Source organism: Trachypithecus francoisi, unplaced genomic scaffold (genome assembly GCF_009764315.1).
Source record: "Trachypithecus francoisi isolate TF-2019V2 unplaced genomic scaffold, Tfra_2.0 Lachesis_group12, whole genome shotgun sequence".
Lineage (NCBI taxonomy): Eukaryota > Metazoa > Chordata > Mammalia > Primates > Cercopithecidae > Trachypithecus > Trachypithecus francoisi.
This window is the reverse complement of record NW_022681457.1, coordinates 53,584,309-53,609,238: the sequence shown is the minus strand read 5'-3', so window position 1 is coordinate 53,609,238 and position 24,930 is coordinate 53,584,309. Positions and strand designations below refer to the sequence as shown.

The window sequence follows — 24,930 nt, the reverse complement described above, 5'->3', positions numbered from 1 at the left end:
AAGATACAAATGTCTGGTTAAAATGGATCAAATATTCTGTGCACGCATTAAACAAATGCATGTGCACACCACCAGTCGGAGGCCCAGATTGTCCCTTTCCCACTCAGATGGTCTTCTAGTTGACCAGGCATAAACTTTACAGTAGCTCTTTTCCAAGACCCCACAGCCTGGGGTAATAAATCTTGCTGAGCTCTCTCTCTGGTATTTCTTTTTCTTTCTTTTTTTTTTTTGAGAAGGAGTCTCACTCAGTCGCCCAGGCTGGAGTGCAGTGGGAGATCTCAGCTCACTGCAAGCTCTGCCTCCCGGGGTCATGCCATTCTCCTGCCTCAGCCTCCCAAGTAGCTGGGAGTACAGGCGCCTGCCGCCATGCCCGGCTAATTTTTTGCATTTTTAGTAGAGATGGGGTTTCACCGTGTTAGCCAGGATGGTCTTGATCTCCTGACCGTGTGATCCACCCGCCTTGGCCTCCCAAAGTGCTGGGATTACAGGCGTGAGCCACCGTGTCTGGTCTCTCTCTGCTATTTCTTATAGTCAACACCCTGTGGGTCAGACCCCAAAAGCCATCCAGCCTCCATCTCCTAGCGTCAATTTTACCTCATGTCTCTCACAACAAAGGGAAAACTTGGCATTTCTTGGAGACCTTATGGGATACAATGAGCTTAAGCCTTTCCACGAGCTTACCAGTCAGTCTGCCGTTGTTCATCCTCCAGCAAATGTTTGGTGGTATTGTGGTGGACCCTTACTGGACACTCTGCCAAGTAACTGGAATGGCACTTACACTGTTGCCCAATTGGCTATCCCTTTCACCCTGACATTTCATCAACTAGAAAAAGAAAAACCGTAACACCATAAAATAAGAGAAGCCCCTTATGGGTCTTTTGACTTTCAAGTTCATTTAGACACAACTGGAGTCCCACGGGGGGTACCTGATGAATTCAAAGCTGAAGACCAAATAGCTGCAGGATTTAAATCAATATTTCCATGGGTAACTATGAATAAAAATGGAGATTAGATAGATAAATTACATCTATTACAATCAATAGTGGTTTATTAATTTCACCAGAAATGCTGTCAAAGAAATGGCCAACCAATTAAGGCCTACTAGCCAGATAACTTAGAAGAACAAAATGGCCCTGGACATAGTATTAGTTGAAAAAGGTAGAGTTTGTGTTATGATTAAAACTCAATGTTGTACCTTCATCCCAAACAATACTGCCCCCAATGGGGACATAACAAGGGCCTTACACGAACTTATCACTTTATCCAGTGAATTAACTAAAAATTCTGGGGTCAATAACACGTTTTCAGAATGGCTAGAGAGGTGGTTCAGTAAATGAAAAAAAATCATAGCCTCAATTCTTACTTCTCTTATAGTTGTAATAGGTTTACTAATTCTTGTTGGGTGTTGTGTTGTACCATGCATCTGTGGGCTAGTACAAAGACTTACAAAAACGCTTACTAAAATCTCCCTTAGTTCTTCTCCACCTTATTCAGAAAAACTTTTCCTATGAAAAGATCAAGTCAAACAACAAAGCAAAGGTATGTTTAAAAAGTTTTAAAAAGGCCGGGCGCGATGGCTTAAGCCTGTAATCCCAGCACTTTGGGAGGCCGAGGTGGGCGGATCATGACGTCAGAAGATCGGGACCATCCTGGTTAACATGGTGAAACCCCGTCTCTACTAAAAAAATACAAAAAACTAGCCGGGCGAGGTGGCGGGCGTCTGTAGTTCCAGCTACTTGGGGGGGCTGAGGCAGGAGAGTGGCGTGAACCCGGGAGAGGGAGCCTGCAGTGAACCGAGATAGCGCCACTGCACTCCAGCCTGAGCAACAGAGCGAGACTCCATCTTAAAAAAAAAAAAAAAAAAGTTTTAAAAAGTGTGCGGTTGCGGTGGCTCACGCCACCTGAGGTCAGAAGTTAGAGACCAGCCTGACAAATATGAAGAAACCCTGTCTATATTAAAAATACAAAATTTGCTCGGCGTGGTGGCACATGCCTGTACTCTCAGCTACTGCGGAGGCTGAGACAGAATTGCTTGAACCTGGGAGGCAAATGTTGTAGTGAGCCGAGATCGTGCCACTGCACTCCAGCCTGGGCAACAAGAGCAAAACTACATCTCGAAAAAAAAAAGTTTTTTTTTAATTATAAAAATTAAAAGGGGGAAATTGTAAAATACAATAAAATTCCTCTTCAAAGGTTTAGTCTGTTAACTTTCTCATTCTTTGTTCTCAGACTCAACTTTCTTGTTCTTCATGCCTCCTTGCCCCTAGTTACTGTAACAACCTTGCTTCCCATCAGCTGTAATCAATAACTCACATCTGTTCCCTTTATTACTCACGCTGCACCCTTTCCACCCTTCAGAACCAAACGTCCTAGCACTGTGACTTATACATGCCCCTTCCCTTCCTTATTTGGAAAAATATTTACAAATAGCCAATTGGGTCAGTTTAGATTGCGCGGTCCAACCCCAGCCCATGGGGCAGTAACACAGATGTAGAGACTTTACGTTAAAAAAAAAACCCTTCCCTCCTTTGTTGAGGGTGCTCTTGCGAATCGTGATTAACGCAGACAAAAATATTCTGCAGAAGTAAATTGCCTTACTAAAAAAACTTTTGCCTGAGTACTGGTTTCACTTTGCGCCACCGTATATTTTACTTCCAACAGTGTTTGGGTGAGGGAGAAGGGACAAGATGGAGGAAGGTAAACAGGAAGGCACCGCCCCTGTTGCTTCCAGGTTCTTCCTCACCAACTTTCCCGGCGTGGGAAAACGCAGCCGGCGCCAGGGAAGATGCAGATCAACCGAGCATGCGCCAGGTGACGTCAATCCGAACAGACCGAGACTTACCGGGCCGCACCTAGGGAACGGCCCTTATCCCGCCAACTGCCGTCCCCCTTCCAGTACCAATGCATAAAAGTCCGCTGCTGGCAGGAGGCAGGAGCCAGGGTGACTTCTTCGCCTGCCCATTCCTGGACCGGGGAACCTCACCCCAGAGGGCGGGCGCGACTTCCCTGGCCCCCTACTCCTGAGGACCAGAGAACCTCGCTGGAGAGTGTGTGCATATTTGCAATAAAAGGCTGCTGCTTTCTTATGTACTTTGGCCTCATGTTTAATTACTTAGCTCTCCTAAATTAAGTTACATTAAATTAAATTAAGACAAACAGTATTATTAATATGACAACAAAATACTTCTGTTCACCTTCTCAATACATTCAAAAAGAGAGAGAGTAAAAAAGAGATAGAATTTTCCCATGCTCTGGGGTGGACGTGGCTCAGCTCAGGGAGGAAGCCCTAGCTGAAAAGGCTGCAACTTACCCCCTTACTTTTTTTCACCCAGCCCAGCATCTGATCACATCTTCTGTCACTCAGGGCCTGAGGGGGCGGAGCCTTAAGCATTATCCAATCACGGACGCTGGGCTGGAACCGTCCAAACAGGCACGCAGCCTGAGCGAACAGCCCAGGGTCTGATCACATCTTCTGTCACTCAGGGCCTGAGAGGGCGGGGCCTTAAGCATTATCCAATCAGGGACGCTGGGCTAGAAACGTCCAATGAGGCACGCAGCCCGAGCGAACAGGGCGGTTTCTGGTTTGGTGGGTCCTTTGTCTCTTGGTGCAGCCCAGCTCCAGGTCTCCTGTTCACTGTTCTGTGTCCTGTACTCCTAAAGGCCCAGCCTCTGTGGCCCTGTGACCTGCAGGTATTGTGAGATCCACAGCTAAGACACCAGGACCCCTGGAAGCCTAGAAATGGTGAGAGTGCTGGTGGGACATCCGAAGCGAAGGGCAGCGGCTGGTTGGAACCGGTGGAAAGTGATGGTGGCGGGACTCAGGGACTCAGGTATCCCCTTAGTCAGCTGCACAATTTGCGCCCGAGTTCTCCTTGCCCAGCTGGGCCTCGGTTCCCTTCAGCCAAAAGATGGCGGCTGCGCCGACAGCCCAGCCCCCAGGCGTCCTGTCTCTTCACTGCGCGGTGACTGTGCCCTGGCCTGGAGCCCTCTCTGGGCAGCTCTGCCCCCGCAGCGCCGCTTCTCTCCCAGATTGTGCAGGAACCACGGGAAGAGTCCTCAGGGGAGAATCCTGACTCGGAGTGCGGGTTCACGAATGGGAAGAGCTTTGGTGCCTTGGGTTCACAGTTTCTCTTTTCTATTAAAAATATATGGGGCTGGGCGCGGTGGCTCATTCCGGTAATCCCAGCACTTTGGGAGGCGGAGGCAGGCGGATCACTTGAGGTAAGGAGTTGTTAGGACAAACTAAGCTCCTTTTCAAAGACTCAACTTCCTGGTCATAAGTTGTAAAAATTGTAAATCAACCCTACCTCTTCTTCCGCTTTCTTTTCTCAAAACATCGCGCGTTTATCCTATTTGGAAAAAGTTTGTGTCTAGCCCAACCGGGATCAGCTTAGATTGTGCGGTCCGACCCCAGCTTATATGGGAAGGACACAAAAATAGGAACTGCGTTAGGGTTAAATACCCCTTCCTGGCCCAGCGCGGTGGCTCATGCCTGTAATCCTAGCACTTTGTGAGGCCGTGGCGGGTGGATCACAAGGTCAGGCGTTCTAGGCCAGCCTGGCCAACATGGTGAAACCCCGTCTCTACTAAAAATACAAAAAGTAGCCGGGGTTGGTGGCAGGCGCCTTTAGTAATCCCAGCTACTTGGGAGGCTGAGGCACTAGACTTGCTTGAACCTGGGAGGCGGGGTGCAGTGAGCCTATATCTTGCCATTGTACTCCAGCCTTGGTGACAGAGTGAGACTCTGTCTAAAAAAAAAAAAAAAGGACGTCTTAAAATGTCCTTCCCTTATGTAAAACTGTGTTTAAGTAATTTCACGAATTTTTCCAACACTGAGTTTCAAAAACCAAGTGAATAACTCTGACATGACAAAGCTTGAACCTAGTGACTCCAAGCTAAGGCTAATATTAAGCCTGAAACAGGAGGGTTTTTTTGGTTTTTTTTTTGGACAGAGTTTTGCGTTTTGCTCTTGTCGCCCAGGTGGAGTGCAATGGCGCGACCATGGCTCACTGAAACCTCCGCCTCCTAAGTTCAAGTGATTCTCCTGCCTCAGCCTCTCAAGTAGCTGGGATTACAGGCATGCATCATCATGCCTGGCTAATTTTGTATTTTTAGTAGAGATGGTTTTTCTCCATGTTGGTCAGGTTGGTCTCGAACTCCCGACCTCAGGTGATCTGCCCGCCTTGGCCTCCCGAAGTGCTGGGATTACAGACGTGTTATTCTGAGAGAAGCTACCGAGCCTAAAAAGCTAGGGCCCCACAAGCAGATGCAGTTAAGGTTAAGATGAAAGGAAACTGGAAGGATCTTTTTTTTTTTTTTTTTTTGAGACGTCCCCTGTCGCCCAGGCTGGAGTAAGCTCACTGCAAGCTCCGCCTCCCGGATTCACGCCATTCTCCTGTGGAGTAGCTGGAACTACAGGCACCCACCACCACGCCCGGCTAATTTAAAAAAATTTTTTTTAGTAGAGACGGGGTTTCACTGTGTTAGCCAGGATGGTCAATGCTGACCTCGTGATCCACTCACCTCGGCCTCCCAAAGTGCTGGGATTACAGGCGTGAGCCACCATGCCTGGCCTTTGGGAGGATCTTACTGATGATGAAGTTGTTATTGTTTTGAGGAACATTTTAGACTTTGTAAAATAAAAACGTTAACTTTATGTTAAAAATGAATTTCAAAAAAGTGTTACAACAGGGGGAAGTACCAACTAACTATAAGATCTTTATGGCTTGCAAAAATGTAGGCAGAAAAGGGCTTTTCTCCCTAGGGAGGAACAAACTAGATTAGAAAGGAGGTGGGAGGAGAATAGCAAATGGAGGGTGAAAAAGTCAGATTTTACATCAGAGAATGTCTTACCCTGAAATCATGTTCTTAGGAGTGAGCCAGATCAAGCCACCGCACTCCATCCTGGAGACAGAGCGAGACTCTATCTCAAAACAAACAAAGAAGAAAACAAAAAAAAATTTACTTCAGACCAGGTGCAAGCCGTGGTTCACGCCTGCAATCCAGGCACTTTGGGAGGCAGAGGCAGGCAGATCACCTGAAGTCAGGAGTTCGAGACCAGCCTGGCCAACATGGTAGAACCCTGTGTCTACTACAAATACAAAAACTAGCCGAGTGTGGTGGCGGGTGCCTGTAATCCTAGAAACCTGGGAGGTGGAGGCAGGAGAATTGCTTGAACCCTGCAGGCAGAGGTTGCAGTGAGCCGAGGTTGCGCCCCTGCATTCCAGCCTGGGCAACAGAGCAAGATTCTGGCTCAAAAAAAAAAAAAAAAAATATTTTATTTTGACCACTGAAGACAAATTCAGCTGATTTTTTAAAATAAGAAATAGGAGAAAATGTGCAGAGTGTGTGTCTGGCTGTGTGATAGGTAAGAAAAGAGAGCACTATCTAAGTCATAAGGGGAAGAGTATTTCTTTTTTTTTTTTTTTTTTTTTTTTTTTAAGATGTCCCCTGTCGCCCAGGCTGGAGTAAGCTCACTGCAAGCTCCGCCTCCCGGGTTCACGCCATTCTCCTGCCTCAGCCTCCCGAGTAGCTGGAACTACAGGCACCCACCACCATGCCCAGCTAAATTTAAAAAATATTTTTTAGTAGAGACGGGGTTTCACTGTGTTAGCCAGAATGGTCAATCCTGACCTCGTGATCCACTCGCCCCGGCCTCCCAAAGTGCTGGGATTACAGGCGTGAGCCACCATGCCTGGCCTTTGGGAGGATCTTACTGATGATGAAGTTGTTATTGTTTTGAGGAACATTTTAGACTTTGTAAAATAGAAACGTTAAATTTATGTTAAAAATGAATTTCAAAAAAGTGTTACAACAGGGGGAAGTACCAACTAACTATAAGATCTTTATGGCTTGCAAAAATGTAGGTAGAAAAGGGCTTTTCTCCCTAGGGAGGAGCAAACAAGATTAGAAAGGAGGTGGGAAGAGAATAGCAAATGGAGGGTGAAAAAGTCAGATTTTACATCAGAGAATGTCTTACCCTGAAATCACGTTCTTAGGAGGGATGTAAAATGGGATGTATGTTGACTCAGAATGAGGGTAGCTCAAAGTTCAGGAGCCTAAGGGAGAGAGATAAACTTAAGTAAAGTTTGATTAATAAATATTTTATTTTATGCCTGGCCCAGTGGTTTATGCCATAATCCCAGCACTTTGGGAGGCCAGGACGGGCAGGTCACTAGGTCAGGAGATCGATACCATCCTGGCCAATGTGGTGAAACTCTGTCCCTACTAAAAATACAAAAGTTAACTCGGTGTGGTGGCCCGCACCTGTATTCCCAGCTACTCAGGAGGCTGAGGCAGGAGAATCGCTAGAACCCGAGAAGCAGCGGTTGCAGTGAGCTAGATCAAGCCACGGCACTCCATCCTGGAGACAGAGCGAGACTCTGTCTCAAAACAAACAAACAAGAAAACAAAAAAAATTTTACTTCAGACCAGGCGCAGGCCGTGGTTCACACCTGTAATCCAGGCACTTTGGGAGGCAGAGGCAGGCAGATCATCTGAGGTCAGGAGTTCGAGACCAGCCTGGCCAACATGGTAGAACCCTGTGTCTACTACAAATACAAAAACTAGACGAGTGTGGTGGCAGTTGCCTGTAATCCTAGAAACTTGGGAGGCGGAGGCAGGAGAATTCCTAGAACCCTGCAGGCAGAGGTTGCAGTGAGCTGAGATTGCGCCCCTGCATTCCAGCCTGGGCAACAGAGCGAGATTCTGGCTCAAAAAAAAAAAAAAAAAGAAATATTTTATTTTGACCACTGAAGACAAATTCAGCTGATTTTTTAAAATAAGAAATAGGAAATGTGCAGAGTGTGTGTCCGGCTGTGTGATAGGTAAGAAAAGAGAGCACTATCTAAGTCATAAGGGGAGGAGTGTTTTTTTCCATAAACTATTTCTGGAGCACACAAACGATGGAGAATTTTATTAATCACAAATATTTTCCAGGATTATCTATGTGTTTCATCTTTCCCCATATCTTCTTTGTTCTATGCATTTCTTCCTTTTGGCTTTTCCTGAGCTGCATCTTATGTATGAAATCAGTAAACATAACTACAGTGTTTTGCTGAGTTCTGTGAGTAGCTCTACCAAATTACTGAATTTCACTAAGGTGATAGACCCCAATTTTTAAACAATAGCTCAGAAGCATAGGTGGGCCCATGGGGTTTGTTGCTGGCATCTGCAGTGAGGATAAGGTTGTGGGACCAAGCCCTGAATCAGGGTCTATGCTGACTCTGGGTGGTGTCAGAATTCCAATGTTAGACAATGAGTTGGTGTTGGAGAATTGTTTGATGTTCATCAAACTACAGATTTGGTGCCAGAAAAAAGATATCACAGAGGTCTGGCCTGGAATAAAACTCTGGGTGTTTGGGAATGGGAGGCTCTGCTCTCCTGTACACAGGCTGTCACACTGCCCATTGTCCTGCAATTCCAGGTCTTCTCCCAGGGTGACAGATGACTGAAAACTTAGAGAAAAGGAGCTTCACCGTGGCATTTTTGATCTGTGTTTTTGTGAAGAACCCACAAGTGTCTACAAGTCCCCTGGCATATCCCAACCCCCAGACACTGAATCTGCAGCAGCAACCTGTTTTCTCCACCTACCTAGGGTCTGGACCACCTGTTCATAATCTCATCTTCCTGTATTCACACAGAAATAAATCAGAGTGCAGCCCTTCCTGGGTCACTGTCTGTAGCAAAAATCAGTCCTTTCACCTACATTGCGCTCTCTCCTACTCAGGGATTTATTGTTTTTTCTTTTAGCTTTTATTTTTGGTTTGGGGTGCACATGTGTTATACAGTTAAAATTATGTTATTGGGATTTGGTGTGCAGATTATTTTGTCACTGAGATATTAAACATAGCACCAAACCGGTATATTTTCTGATCCTCTTACTCCTCCCACCCTCCACCCTCAACTAGGCCTCAGTGTCTGTTGTTTTCTCTTTGTGTTTATGTGTTCTTATTATTTAGCTCTTACTTGTAAATAACAACATGCATTTGGTTTTCTGTTTCTGCATTAGTTTTCTAAGAATAATGGCCTCCAGTTTCATCAATGTTATTGCAAAGAACATGATCTTTTTTTAATGGCCACAGAGTATTCCATGATGTTTATGTACCATATTCTGTTTTTACTAAATCTTTTACTTTATTTTTGGAGACAGGGTCTCACTTATGGCCCAGGCTCAAGTGCCATGGCATAATATTGGCTTACTTTAGCCTCAACCTCCCAGGCTCAAGGAATTCTCTCCTACCTCATCCTCCCAAGTAGCTGAAACTACATGTATGCATAACCACACTTGGCCAATTTTTCTTTCTTTTTTTTTTTTTTGATTTTCTGTGGAGACAGAATTTTGCTGTGTTGCCAGGCTGGTCTCAAACTTCTTTTTTTTTTTTTTTTTTTGAGGCGGAGTCTCGCTCTGTCGCCCGGACTGGAGTGCAGTGGCCGGATCTCAGCTCACTGCAAGCTCCGTCTCCCAGGTTTACGCCATTCTCCTGCCTCAGCCTCCCGAGTAGCTGGGACTACAGGCGCCCGCCACCTCACCCGGCTAGTTTTTGTATTTTTAGTAGAGACGGGGTTTCACCGTGTTCGCCAGGATGGTCTCGATCTCCTGACCTCGTGATCCGCCCGTCTCGGCCTCCCAAAGTGCTGGGATTACAGGCTTGAGCCACCGCGCCCGGCCTCAAACTTCTAAGCTCAGGTGATCCACCAACCTCAGCCTCCACCTCCCAAAGTGCTGGGATTACAGGTATGAGCCACCGCATCTGACCATACCATATTTTCTTTATCCATTCTACCATTGATAGGCATTTATGGCCTGTCCATGTCTTTGCTGTTTTGAATAGTGCTGCAGTGAACATGCATGTGGATGTGTCTTTATAATAATTCATATTTGTTTGGGTATATACCCAATTATAAGGTTCCTAAGTCAAATGATAATTCTGTTTTTAGTTCTGTGAGGAATCGCCACACTGCTTTTTATATAGTAGTTGAACTAATTTACACTCCCACCAGGAGAGTATAAGCATCTCCTTTCTCTGCAACCTTGCCAGCGTCTGTTATTTTTTGACTTTTTAAAAATAGCCATTCTGACTGGTGTGAGGTGGTATCTCATTGTGGTTTTTCTTTAATTTCTCTAATGATTAGTGATGAACTTTGTTTCATATACTTGTTAGTCACATGTATGTCTGCTTTTGAAAAGCATTTGTGTTTTTTTGTTTACTTTTTAATGGGGTTGTTTGGTTTTTTCTTGTAAAATTGTTTAAGTTCTTAATAAATTCTGGATATTAAACCTTTGTCAGAGGCAAAGTTTGCAAATATTTTCTTTTATTCGGTAGATTGTCTGTTTACTCAGTTTCCTTTGCTGTGAAAACTTCTTTAGTTTAATAGGTCCCATTTGTCAATTTTTGCTTTTGTTGCAGTTGCTTTTCATAGCTTCATCATGAAGTCTTTGCCAATTTCTGTGTCTAGAATAGTATTTCCTAGTTATCTTGCAGGGTTTCTTATAATTTTAAGTTTTTCATTTAAGTGTTTAATTTGTTTTGAGTTGATTTTTGTATATAGTGTAATGAAGGGGTCCAATTTCAGTCTTCTACATAGTGCTAAGTAATTATTCCAGCACCATTTATGAAATAAATAACTCTTCTCTTGTTATCTCTGGCAAAAATCTGATGGTTGTAGGAGGGCGGCATTATTTCTAGGCTCTCTATTCTGTTGCATTGGTCTTGTGCACTCATGGATTTTTTTATAACACTTTTCTCTCTTCTGCTTTTCCCCCATAAACATTCTTTCAAGTGCATCTATTGTGCAAAATTCAGGTGTCTAAGAGTTCAAAAATTCTTTAAAAAGTTCCAAAAGAATATTTTGCTATTCTTTCTTTTCTTTAGGGTTTTAGATTATATGTAGATGTTTTTCTCTGTTTTTTAAAAAATATATGTAAATCATATTAACAGCTAAATGAACTTTTTGTAATTTTTTTCTGACCCCAGATTGTCTTTTATCTAGTACTTCAGATTTATTGCTTTGTTTTGCCTTCTGAAAAGTTTATTTTTTCCAGTTTTAGTCCTTTAAAGTAGACACAGATTTGTTTAGATAAAAGCTCATTTTGAGAGTACACAGAAGCTTAGCACAAGAATAGGATTAAATATAGCACTACCGAATGATAAAGACTAAAAGATACTAAGTTCCATTGACAGAAACCTGATTATTCAAGTTAATTATCCAATATTTGCAGACTGAAGTGCTTATACTGCAAAAGCAAGAACAATTCAGTGTGTAAACTGAACAGTGGAGTCTGTAGTTGTAGCTTGCTTTCTATTTATTACTTCAGAACAATTAGCATAGTTATGTGTAGTGTTTGCAGACAACCTGCATTCATGTAAATTAAACAGTATTTTCTTTATTTTTTTTGAGACAAATCTCACTCTGTTGCCCAGGCTGGAGTGTAGTGGCATGATCTCAGCTCACTGCAATTGCTCCCTCCTGGGTTCAAGTGATTCTCCTGCTTCAGCCTCCCAAATAACTGGGATTACATGCATCACCACGCCTGGCTAAGCTTTCATATTTTTAGCAGAGATGGAGTCTTACCATGTTCACCAGCTTGATCTTGAACTCCTGACCTCAGGTGATCACCTGCCACAGCCTTCCAATGTGCTGGAATTACAGGCGTGAGCCATAACAGTAAACAATAGTATGAATATAAAGCCACAATACTTACTTTGAATAAATCACTTAAATGGTTATTTTAATATTGTTATTTATACTTTTGAAATAGAAAGTGTTTTAACTGGTTTAGTTTCAATTTTTTAAAATGCTACATACATTACTACTAGTACATTATTCATACTTATTTATATCTAATATCCAAAGAAAATTTACTACCAAACTGTTAGAGCAGATATTAGTTTGACATGTTTATTACTTTATTCAATAGGGATAATTATGAGTAAACACAATTTTAGTATCTTTTATTTCACTAAATTGGAATACTGCTCTTACAGGACAAATAAAGACAAGTGATGTGGCCACTAAAAACCATAATAGTTCTTCAGTTAACTGTGTTGCAAGATCTAATATATTCTGCTATATGAACACGGTCAGATTCTATTTCTTCATCAGAAAGTGTTGGAAGTTGACAGATGATTTCCATATGGAACCCCCATTCAATGGCTAGAAAATGAGACAGCAGCAGAGATGGAAAATAAACATTATAAAATTTTTCTGAAAATATGCCCTCTTTCTTCATAATGCTCATGTTTCTCATACTGAGTGTAGCTGTGCACTTTGGGTGTTTAGAAATAAATTGCTTTTAGGGGAATATTTTCTGGCTGGTGATCAATCTTATATCTAACCTGAGCTTTTCCTTAAGATCTTTTTAACTTTTTTCTCTCAAAATCTTGCTCAGATGGAGATCTGGTTTTCTCTCTAATGCTTTGGGTGTCTGTTTCAGAAACCTGTTAGTATCCCACGGTGTCTGAATGACGTGGGCTGTCACAGTGAGAACTTTTGGAGCTATCTCTATCTGGACTCATGCTGAAAATTCAGAAGTTTTTTTTTTTTTTTTTTTTTTTTTTGAGACGGAGTCTCGCTCTGTCACCCAGGCTGGAGTGCAGTGGCCAGATCTCAGCTCAGTGCAACCTCCGCCTCCCGGATTCACGCCATTCTCCTACCTCAGCCTCCCAAGTGGCTGGGACTACAGGCGCCCGCCACCTCGCCCGGCTAGTTTTTTTGTATTTTTTAGTACAGACGGGGTTTCACCGTGTTAGCCAGGATGGTCTCGATCTCCTGACCTCGTGATCCGCCCGTCTCGGCCTCCCAAAGTGCTGGGATTACAGGCTTGAGCCACCGCGCCCGGCCAAAATCCAGAAGTATTTTTGCCTGCGCCATTCAGAAGTATTTTTTCATGTCCCCATTATAAGTAGAAACTGAGGCTGAAACACTGCTCACATTCTGATTATTGTTAAGGTAAAATTCTATCCACGACGCCTGCAGGCTCTCCTCCTGCAGCTCAGACATCACTCCCTGATGTGACACTAGAATGCTGTTGTGGCAAATGGGGTTCACATAAAATGAGAACTGTATGGCCGGGCACGGTGGCTCAAGCCTGTAATCCCAGCACTTTGGGAGGCCGAGATGGGCAGATCATGAGGTCAGGAGATTGAGAGCATCCTGGCTAACACAGTGAAACCCCGTCTCTACTAAAAAATACAGAAAACTAGCCGGCCGAAGTGGTGGGCTCCTGTAGTCCCAGCTACTCGGGAGGCTGAGGCAGGAGAATGGCATAAACCCGGGAGGCAGAATTTGCAGTGAGCTGAGATCCGGCCACTGAACTCCAGCCTGGGCGACAGAGCCAGACGCCATCTCAAAAAAAAAAAAAAAAAGAACTGTGCTCTGGGCTGTGCCTCAGTGGCAGATGGCAGTGGTAAAGAGAGGACACTAGAACTCAGCAGAAAGCAAGCAGGAGTGCTGTAGCCCAGTGGCAGGGAGTACAGAGCCACTGGTCTAAAATGTAAATAGCCAAAAAGATAGAACACTATTCAGCCATTTTTGTAGCAGAGTGAAAGCCTAGCTTCAGCAGGTGCCTGGCTTCAAGCTACTAAGCTACCTGCTTTCATGAATATATGAAAAGTTTATTTGTCATTGAATATAAGCAACTAGCATACACAGATGACCTCTTCAATCTCCAGGTGAATTTAGGATGAACTATGTATGACATGGTGCTGGAAATTCTTCTACTTGTGGACTAATTATGATGACCATCTTTCTGACTTTGCAGTCTTGTAAGCAGATTGATGATGATGTGTGTCACATTCAAGTTTAATTGTGTAATGAAACCATTTTCTTTCTGCTCTATTATTGTGGAGTTTCTCTGAAAATAGAGAAAATTTTTCTTTTAACTATTGTTTCTACACAGTGTCTAGAATTACCAGACAAGATATAAACACATAAGGTACCAACCAGCATTTACTGTAGAGGGGACTTTCCCTCTCAGACTTCGAGTCAACTCACACTTGTGCAGCAAAGTGAATGCTGTCCCTTAAATATGCACATGGAATTTTGTCTCTGCCTGTTTGGTATTGATAGTCCTCTACCGTCACTTCTAGAGAGGCTAGACCCAATTTCTACAAACTTCACAGAGCAGCAATTAATCATTTTATGTTTTTCAGTGCCTCTTGTATCTGCAGATTTGAAACTGATTCAGAAACTACAGAGCCCAGAAACCCAATGAGAGTAACGTGTGCACTGAATAGACATGTAGACATGAAAATCTCCACTTTCCCCTTCCTCCTCTTGCTAAATGCTCACAAATCTACAGGTAAACACCTGCGGCTATGTCAGCCATTCAGGCCCTAAACTTGAAGCTCCAAAGTTTGAATCCAGGTTTTGAGATTTGAGGGAAAAGAAGTTTATCTAAGAAATGCAAGTCCTTTTGGTTATCAAACTCAGAGAGACATTAAAATGAAAGTACTGGCCGGGCGTGGTGGCTCACGCCTGTAATTCCAACACTTTGGGAGGCCGAGGCATGTGGATCATGAGTTCAGGAGATTGAGACTATCCTGGCTAACACGATGAAACCCTATCTCTACTGAAAATACAAAAAATTAAGTGGGCGTGATGGTGGGTGCCTGTCATCCCAGCTACTCGGGAGGCTGAGGCAGGAGAATGGCATGAAACCGGCAGGCAGAGCTTGCAGTGAGCTGAGATTGCACCATTGCACTCCAGTCTGGGCAACAGAGCGAGACTCAGTCTCAAAAAAAAAAAAAAAGGACTGTTATGTCTTTCTCCCCCCGCTTTGAACTATGTATTCATCTCTTGAAACTGTTCATGATTGCCACAGGTAGCTATAAATTAAACTAATAATGCCACATTAGACACTATATCCCATACCCTAAACCATAATGATATATATGTAATCAATAATCGATGTTCTGTAAATAAATAAAAATTCCTGACAATCGGCTTTGTATCAGCCCACTCTCTGTCCCTGTCTTCTTGTCCTTACAAATCATCTTGTAACTGATGGTAATCAAAATGTAGATTCCAGGCAACTTGAATCTTTGCTCCCAGGTTATAATCCTTAAGCTTGACCCAAGTAAACTGTCTACTTATATTCATGTTCTATCAACTTTTTAAAAAATGTAGACTTATTTAGCATGTGCGAGAGTAGCCTCTATGAGGGGATCTCTCCTTTGATTGTACTCCACTTGCTGTAACACCAAAGGATGCAGAGCCAGTTGGATCCTACCTGGAATCTGCAGATGAAGTCTGGCTTCTGCCTGGGATTTACAGAAAAGGACCAGAATTTGGATTGAGAATGTACAGAAAATGAACAAAAGTCATTTTCTGCATTGTGAAATGTAAACATAGACATCTTACAACCCCCATTTGGGAGTGTGGCTCTTTGAGATTTTTCATATCTTGTTCATTGGCCTACTACAGTTCTGTGAGGGGCTCCAGGAGAAAATAGAATCTGATGGCAGAATCTGTAAGTGTAAATAAGCATCTTAGGAGTGAGAGAGCAAGGCCACAAAGTATCCAGGTCATGACCACAATTATATTTAGCTGTAAAATGTAATACTAGAGTAGAATATTTTTGCTCTTTCTCTTACCCAAGAGCTAGCAAATCAGAATGGGTGGTCCATGTTCTGGAGCTCTACCAGGGCAGTTCCATTTTCTATTTCGAGTTAGCCTGAGTCTCTGCAGCCTGGCTTATTATTGGGCCATGAGGCCCAGGTCACTGGAAATTCTCTCACAGTCACCCAGGTGTCTTTGAGGCATTTGAGGATGTCCAGAGCAGAATTGTGTCAGGCTGACAAGAGTGGTTAATTCTGCTTCTGTCTCAGTGTAAGAGAAATGAGTCATTCTGTGTTTGTTCATTCCCTCATACAAGAGATATCTTAGGTTGGTATCCAGATGAGAGTTTCTCCAGTTTCCTGGTACTTGGATAATAAGGAGAAGATCTGGAGACTCAGATAGATAAACTAGTTACTTCCACTTCATATGGGCATTAAAAAAATATATGAAGCAGTCATATTTCCTACAGTCCAGAAACTTTTAGTCTAGACTAGCAAATGGATAAATAATTGAATTATGCATCATATGGTTGGTATAATAAATAGATGTATCAAAAAATCTTGGGCTTTATTTAGACTACTTTCATTATATTGTGACTTCTGATGTCTACACCTGAAGGGAGATTTATGAACAAAAGAATTGTTATAAATTATTATTATTTTTCTGAGATGGTGTTTCACTCTGTCACCTGGTCTGGAGTGCAGTGGCACGATCTCGGCTCACTGCAAACTCTGTCGCCCGGGTTCAAGTGACTTTCCCTCCTCAGCCTCCCGAGTAGCTGGGATTACAGGTGCTGCCACTACGCCCAGCTAATTTTTGTATTTTTACTAGAGACTGGGTTTCATCATCTTCATCAGGCTGGTCTTTAACTGCTGACCTCATTCTGCACCCGCCTCAGCCTCCCAAAGTCTTGAGATAACAAGCATGAGCCACCGCGCTCAGCCATATATTTTCTATTTCTTTTACCCTGCTAACTGTAGATAGTTTTCTTTTCTTTCTTTTTTTTTTTTTTTTTTTGAGACGGAGTCTCGCTCTGTTGCCCAGGCTGGAGTGCAGTGGCCGGATCTCGGCTCACTGCAAGTTCCGCCTCCCGGGTTTATGCCATTCTCCTGCCTCAGCCTCCCGAGTAGCTGGGACTACAGGCGCTGCCACCACGCCTGGCTAGTTTTTTTTTTTTTTTTTTTGTATTTTTTTAGTAGAGACAGGGTTTCACCGTGTTAGCCAGGATGGTCTCGATATCCTGACCTCGTGATCCACCTATCTCGGCCTCCCAAAGTGCTGGGATTACAGGCTTGAGCCACCGTGCCCGGCGATAGTTTTATTTTCTAATAAATTACCCTAGAAAGCCTTAAGGGATTTGTTTAAATTGCATTTTAGTATATAGTATAAAGTTGTCAGGGCAGTGACTAGAAAAGATAAAAACTACAGAAACTATGGGATTTAAGTTTCTTTTAGGTAAGCTTAGAAACAAGACAAAACTGGAAGTGCCATAGTTGCATAGAGAACAGAATTATACAAAGGGTTCCCACCCTGCCCCAGACGTGTTCAGATTCATCCTTTTTGGAGGCCTTAGTTAGGTCTGAACCTACCCTGGAGTATTGCCTCACAGAACTCATTAGAGGAGTTCAGAGTTTTGGCTGCTGAATCCTGCTGCCTGTCTAGAGCTGGTGCTCACAATTTCCTGAAATTCAAAAGCAGATAAATGGGAAAAATAAAGTATGTATTGTACGGTCTTTGTTTTTAAATTTTTATTAAAACCAGTGCAGAGACATTCTATTTAGCAACTTGTTTTCTATTCCTGCAGATCCAGTAGTTGCTCCACAAGTCAAAAAAAGTAAATATAAACAGAATGAAATTTTCTCTATATTACATTAAACTCTTCCTTTCTATATCTCTTTCATCTGTCTATATTTAGCTTTTATTCTATACAATTTTTTAAAAAAATTCAATGACAGAGAAACAGAAGAAAAGTAAAAATGCTGGTCCCTTTATCTAAATCCTGAAAATTATGAAACCCTTAGTACCAGCTCCCAGAGTGTTAAGAGAATTAAATCACATAATGTGTTATGCCCAGCACAGTGCTGTGTATCATACTTTTGAGCACGTAGTGCCTACTTAATGAACATTGCATTAGTACATGTGTACATGTTGTTTTTTAAATACAGACTTATTCAGTTATTGCTGCCTTCTGTTTCCTCTGTAAATTTTAAAGAGCCAGCAAAAAATATAAAACTTTTAAATGGAAATGGGCTGTCCTTATTTGTACTAGAAGTATTTGGTTATGGCAAGAGTGCTAAGTGTAAGGGACCCTGTGCTGTTCCTGCTTTCTCTAACCAATGCTAATAATGAGCCAGGGGGAAGCAACATCAGCATTGACAGGGGACTTGTTTAAAACACTCATTCATAAACCCCTTTCAAACATGCAGAATCACATTACAGAATGTGCGGCCACAATTATCAAGTGATTTATAAGCTCGTTAAAGCTTGAGAGGCAATGCTTAGCTTAGTGTTTATCAGCCCAGGCTTCTCATTAGGATCACATGGCTGATATGCAGAAATCTCTTGTGCCCAGGCTTCAAAATACATTCATGAGAGTTAAGTTCCACCTTTGCACTAAAGGGTGGTCACAGGGCCTGTTCTATTTAGGTTTGGTAGGGACAGGTCCTTGTGGTGCATGTTTCCATTACTGTAGCAAAAATTGCTGGTGTCTATGGCAGGGGAGGGCACCTGAGGACAGGAAAGGAGAAACTTACATTTGCATCTTCATGGAGCAGCTCATTGTTCCTGAATTTCTTCTGTTTTAAAGGACAGAAATGGGTGGTCTTTTCTGTCTTTTTCTGCTAGATGATGTCATGCTAGCAGGTAAACATGTGGTTCACTTTTCAAGACATATTCTCCAGATGCAGGTGTAATTTGTACAGAGAATCTCATCTGAGGAAACTCCAGAGAAGGAGGAGAAAGAAAAAAAATGGCTTTTCTTCAAGTAAACATGTGTCAGATGAAGAGCTGTGTCCACTCTGCCTCCTGGACTGCCATGCGTTTAGTACTCACAAACCTTTACTTCTCTACTTGTGTTTTTCCTCCCTGAGTTTGATTTAATTACTTCTTAAAATTCCTATGATAGTCAAGGGTCTTTGAAAAATATTTCCTTTATATATCTCACAGACTTCTGTACATTCTATATGTAATAGCTTCTTATATGCCATGCAGAATTCTCAGCAAGAATTTATGATCCACAATATTAAAAATATTCCCTTTGTGGCTGTTGAACATGGAAAGATGTGGATACTCAAGATTTATATTGGGGAAAATTGTGGTCCTTGGTAAAGATGGTAAAGTAAAAGCCTCCATTTATGTGTTCCATTAGCTCTGTGCAGAACAGGATTCAGAAAATGCTTATTTAAATAGGATGGAATTTATTACCCAGAAAGTTCTGAAAAAAATTATTAGGAGATAACTGCTCTCTAGGGTGCTAAATGAAGCCTACTTAAAATTACTACTAAAAATTACAGAACGTAGGAGTTAACACTATTTTGAAGTTTGCATAAAACTGATGTAAATTCAGATTATAATTTATGTTATTTGGGAGGAATATTTCAATAGTGATGCTGTGTTCCTCTGTGAGCACTAACACATCATAAAAATTTGTCCTAGTGCAGTTAATGGTTAATGATTCACTTGGTGAAGTAGCTCTGTGACAGATTTTTTCCACTATAGTTAATTATTTTTTCTCTTCATTATTAAGCATCCTTATGCAGCAGATTTGCATAAACCATCACATTTAATCTGGCAGTTGTCCTTTTTTCTTTTTTTTCTACATAATTTTTTTTTTTTTTTTTTGAGGCAGAGTCTCGCTCTGTCGCCCGGACTGGAGTGCAGTGGCCGGATCTCAGCTCACTGCAAGCTCCGCCTCCCGGTTTTACGCCATTCTCCTGCCTCAGCCTCCCGAGTAGCTGGGACTACAGGCGCCCGTCATCTCGCCCGGCTAATTTTTTGTATTTTTAGTAGAGACGGGGTTTCACCGGGTTAGCCAGGATGGTCTCGATCTCCTGACCTCGTGATCCGCCCGTCTCGGCCTCCCAAAGTGCTGGGATTACAGGCTTGAGCCACCGCGCCCGGCCTCCTACATAATTTTCTATGGAAAGTGAAGGCTGTTATCTTTGTTTATAGGCCAGAAAAACTTGGAAAAACACAGGCTCTTCCACTTACTGGATGTTTGACAAAATATCCTTCTTGGGCCAAAAACATTGACATTATTGGTGAGCTTGTTACAAATTCAAAAAATCAGAGTTCATTCCAGGTCTTCTGGGAAAAAAACCCCGCATAACAAGATCTTCAGCTTCTTGTACATATTATAATTTGAGCGGTGCCTTCTAACTCAACATGTCTTCTCCACATGAAAAATATTCACATCTCATTCTGTATGGTGTAAATATAGCACTCAAAAATGTACATGTTCATGCCCTTAATTTTATACTTTATTATCTAGAAAAATATCATATATGAACTGATGTTATGGATCTTATGCTGCCCTTTTTTTCTCAGAGAATACATTAGAGAATATTTCTGTGTTGAAAATTGTTTTATTGGATAATTTTAGTCCTACAAGTCAGAACCACTTATCTTTGCTCTCTAATTTCACCTTAAGTCAAAATAAAAATTCTGCCCATGGCCACTTGGTAAAAATTTGTGTCTGTGTTTGTGTTTCAGAGACCATTGCAATTTAGAGATGTGGCCATAGAATTCTCTCGGGAGGAGTGGCATTGCCTGGACACTGCACAGCGAAATCTATATAAGAATGTGATGTTAGAGAACTACAGTAACCTGGTCTTCCTTGGTGAGGATAACTTTAATACATAATTCATAATATACCCGAAAGGTTTTATTTCTCTTTTTTTGTAGAATGTTTTTTAGTAATTTATTCTTTACGTAAAGGAGTTTCAGATCCGTTTTTTCCAGAAAACCTTCAGAATTTGTTCATTTAGAAAAGAGTATCTTCAGTGCTTCTGGCATGTAATCCCAGCACTTTGGGAGGCTGGGGTGGGGGATTGCCTGAGGCCAGGAGTTTGAGACCAGCCTGGCCAACATGGTCAAACCCCATCTCTACTAAAAATACAAAAAATTAGCCACGCATGGTGGGACGCGGCTGTAATCCCAGTTACTTGGGAGGGTGAGGCAGGAGAATTGCTGGAACCCAGGATGCGGAGGTTGCTGTGAGCCGCGATTGCGCCATTGCACTCCTGCCTGGATGACAGAGCAAGATTATGTCTCAAGAAAAAAATTTTTTTCTTCAAGATGTTTCATCTTAATCCAATCTTTCCACATTCCTGAGTTGAGCTGTATTTTTCACTCTAAATTAGTGGTAATTACAAAAATTTACTGACATAAAATATTGTCGCCCCCACCTGAAAATCTAAATGCCACCACCAATTTTTGATTCCGTAGTACCAGGTAGTAAAATTAAGAAACCTACAAATTGGAAGTATTTTCTTTTTCCTTTTTTTATTTTTATTTTTGAGATGGTGTCTTGCTCTGTTGCCCAGGCTGGAGTGCAGTGGCACGATCTTGGCTTACTGCAACCTCTGACTCCTGGGTTCAAGCAATTCTCCTGCCTCAGTCTCCCGAGTAGCTGGGACTACAGGCATGCGTAACCATGCTCGGCTAAGTTTTGTATTTTTAGTAGAGATGGGGTTTCACCATGTTTCCCAGGCTGGTCTCCAACTCCTGACTTCGTGATCTGCCTGCCTTTGCCTCCCCCTGACCTTGTGTCCCACCTGCTTTGGCCTCCCAACGTGCTGGGATTACAGGCGTGAGCCACTGCACCCGGTAAATAGGAAGTATTGTTTAAATATCTATAAATTTCTGTTACACATTTGTATTTTGGTATTAATTTACTAGAATATTTTATCACATCGTCTTTGCTGAGCACATTACTAGCTTGTAATTGAAGAATATGAGCAAGATTCATGTTATTTATTCTTAATAAAACAGGTATTGTTGTCTCTAAGCCAGACCTGATCACCCGTCTGGAGCAAGGGAAAAAACCTTTGACTATGAAGAGACATGAGATGGTAGCCAAGCCCCCAGGTAGGTGCGAGTGAAAATGAATACAACAGACAACACAGTAAGAGGTCCCAAGGTCAAAGAGAAAGCCAGTCCTTAAAATGTGATTCGGGAAGCTGTGTTCCAAAGGAAATAGTTCCTGGGCAGCTGTTTTTAGTTTTTGTTTTGGTTTTTTAATTTTGCTGTCCACAAAGGGACATCTTCTGTCTTATGCTTTTAAATTCTCTAAGTATTCTACTTTTCATTTGGTGAACTTTCTTCAAGTTCACAGTGAGAGCCAAAGTCCTCTTCATGGCATATAAGAGATTGCACAATCTGGCTGCTTTTCCATTATTTTGGGGACACAAAAATATCTGCATGATTTTGAGAAACTAAAACTACTTTTTAGTTCTATTTTTGCATCGGGTCTGAAATGTGTGAGAGTAGTAGTTTCTGTTGCATTTTTTTGTTCATTTTTCTTTGTAGTCCATTATATTTTTATTACTATATAGTTTTAAAATATAATTTGCAATTATACATATGATATGTTTCTGCTTTGTTCTTTTTCCTCAAGATTGCTTTGGCTATTCACACTTTATTGTAGTTTCATGTAAGGTTGAGAATTGTATTTTCCATTACTGTGAAAAAAATACCACTGCAATTTTGATAGGAAGTTTATTGAATCTGTAGATTACTTTGGATGACACTTTAATAATACTTATTCTTTCAAGCTACAGACAGAAAATATTTTAAAATTATTTGTATATTCAATTTTTTTATTGTAAAGATTTTTTATCTCCTTAATTTTTTTCTCAGAAATTTTTTTATGATACATTAAATAATAATTTTCTTCCTCTATTTTGTCAAATAGTTTCTTTTAAGTGCATGAAACCACTCATGCACTTAAGTACTTGGTGTTAATTTTCTATTTTGGTAATTTACTATTTACTCAGTGTATTTATTAGACAGCTTTTTTTTTATTATTTTTTTTGAGACGGAGTGTCACTCTGTCGCCCAGGCTGGAGTGCAGTGGCAGATCTTGGCTCACTGCAAGCTCAGCCTCCCGGGTTCATGCCATTCTCCTGCCTCAGCCTCTGGAGTAGCTGGGAATACAGGCGCCCGCCACCTCGCCCAGCAATTTTTTTTTTTTTTTTTTTTTTTAAGGAGAGACAGGGTTTCACCTGGTTAGCCAGGATGGTCTTGATCTCCTGACCTCTTGATCTGCCCGCCTCAGCCTCCCAAAGTGCTGGGATTACAGACTTGAGCCCCCGCACCCGGCCTTTTTTTCTTTTTCTTTTTTTTTTTGACAGTTTCTCTCTTGTCGCCCAGGCTGGAGTGCAGTGGCACGATCTTGACTCACCACCACCACGTCCGGCTAATTTTGTATTTTTATTTTTATTTTTATTTTTTTTTTTGAGACGGAGTCTTGCTCTGCCGCCCAGGCTGGAGTGCAGTGGCCAGATCTCAGCTCACTGCAAGCTCCGCCTCCCGGGTTTGCGCCATTCTCCTGCCTCAGCCTCCCGAGTAGCTGGGACTACAGGCGCCCGCCTCGTCGCCCGGCTAGTTGTTTTTTGTATTTTTTAGTAGAGACGGGGTTTCACCGTATTAGCCAGGATGGTCTCGATCTCCTGACCTCGTGATCCGCCCGTCTCGGCCTCCCAAAGTGCTGGGATTACAGGCTTGAGCCACCGCGCCCGGCCTAATTTTGTATTTTTAGTAGAGACGGGGTTTCACCATGTTGGTTAGACTGGTCTCAAACTCCCGACCTCAGGTGATCCGCCCACCTTGGCCTTTCAATGTGTTGGGATTACAGGAGTAAGCCACCATGCCTGGCTAGACAGTTTTTAATGTACTGTTTATGGTTTTTAAAATATGAGATTGTATGATCTACAAACAGCAACTTTTTTACTTATTTTTCTTGATTTTCAATGACTTTCCTCCCTCCCGCCCTCCTGCGCTCTCTCTCCCTTTCCTTTTCCTTTTCCTTTTTCCTTTTTCCTTTACTTTCCTTTCATGAGGTTTCACTCTTGTTTCCCAGACTGGAGTGCAATGCCGTGATTTGGGCTCACTGCAACCTTTGCTTTCCGGGTTCAAGCGATTGTCCTGCGTCAGCCTCCAGTGTAGCTTGGATTACAGGTGCTCGCTACAATGCCTGGCTAATTTTTTGGTGGAGACGAGGTTTCCCCCTGTTGGTAAGGCTGGTCTGAAACTCCTGACCTCAGATGATCCACCGGCCTCTGCCGCCCAAAGTGCTTGGGATTACAGCCGTGAGTCACCACACCCGGCTGGATTTTTTTTATTTCTGTGAATAATTCTTCTGTCACATACTTCTAGTGCTACATTCAAATAGATGTATTGCCAATGGGCACAATATAGTTTTGTATTGGTGTCTGAATGTGATGGAGCAAACACCTCTTCAAGTTTTCATAAACTGATTTTAGAAGTATTTCCTCAGGTAACCGTGTGGGTTTATTTTTTTCTTTATTTATTTTTTTCTTTTTTTGACACGGAGTTTCACTCCTGTTGCCCAGGCTGAAGTGCAACAGTGCGATCTAGGCTCGCTGCAACCTCCACCTCCTGGGTTCAAGAGATTCTCCTGCCTCAGCCTCCCAAGTAGCTGGAATTACAGGCATGTGCCACCACGCCCCAGTGATTTTGTATTTTTAGTAGAGAAGGGGTTTCTCTGTATTGGTAAGGATGGTCTCCAGCTCCCGACCTCAGGCGATCTGCCCGCCTCCGCCTCCCAAAGTGCTGGAATTATAGGCCTGAGGCACCCAGCCTGGCCCAACTGTGTGGATTTCTATATAGGCAGAACTGACCTTAAACTGTGATTCAGGTAACTGAAACTGAGTCATTGATCAGCTTCAGGGACCACAGTAAAAGCGAAGGTCTGTAGCCCTGCCTACATGGCTGTAAATGGATGCCTTCATTTAGGTCTCTGGAATTGCAGGACGTCTCCCAGACTGTGGCTGGAATGAGTTTGGGATGGTTACAGATTAAGTTCAGAATTCTCAGTGAGACCAAGTTGGCTGAATCCTATCCTGGTCTGTAGCCAAGAACAGGGGCTAACCCTGTAGTTTCCCACCTGAATGAGGGCCTATCTTCTGAATAGAACACTTCTCAATCTTCAGCTTTAACAGCGTTTCACAACTCCCTCCCTGGATCTCAAATTTCTTTTAGAGGCACTTATTTTGGAAAAGTCATCTTGCTACATAACCCAGGCTGGTCTCAAAATCCTGGCCTGAAGCAGTTCTCCAACCTTAATGTACCATGTAGCTGTCATTACAATTGTGAACCATAATGCCTGGTTTTCTCATAAAGGCATTT

The 24,930-nt window shown here is 42.5% G+C and overlaps 1 protein-coding gene and 1 pseudogene across 3 annotated transcripts in view; one reads left to right on the top strand and one right to left on the bottom strand.

The window, feature by feature from the left end:
- LOC117093725 overlaps window positions 1-24,930 on the bottom strand; it is a 433,995-nt pseudogene that overhangs the window by 228,723 nt on the left and 180,342 nt on the right. The window lies entirely within an intron of this gene.
- Window positions 3,539-24,930, top strand: part of LOC117093716 (zinc finger protein 93-like) — a 30,259-nt gene continuing 8,867 nt past the window's right edge. Inside the window, exons 1-3 of one of the 2 annotated variants that reach the window (XM_033229235.1) lie at window positions 3,539-3,742; window positions 20,272-20,398; window positions 21,553-21,648. In XM_033229235.1, the coding sequence (XP_033085126.1) occupies window positions 3,740-3,742; window positions 20,272-20,398; window positions 21,553-21,648 (226 nt within the window). In that variant the 5' untranslated portion in view covers window positions 3,539-3,739. The remainder of the gene's footprint in view (window positions 3,743-20,271; window positions 20,399-21,552; window positions 21,649-24,930) is intronic. The other variant, XM_033229234.1, reaches the window with a different exon arrangement.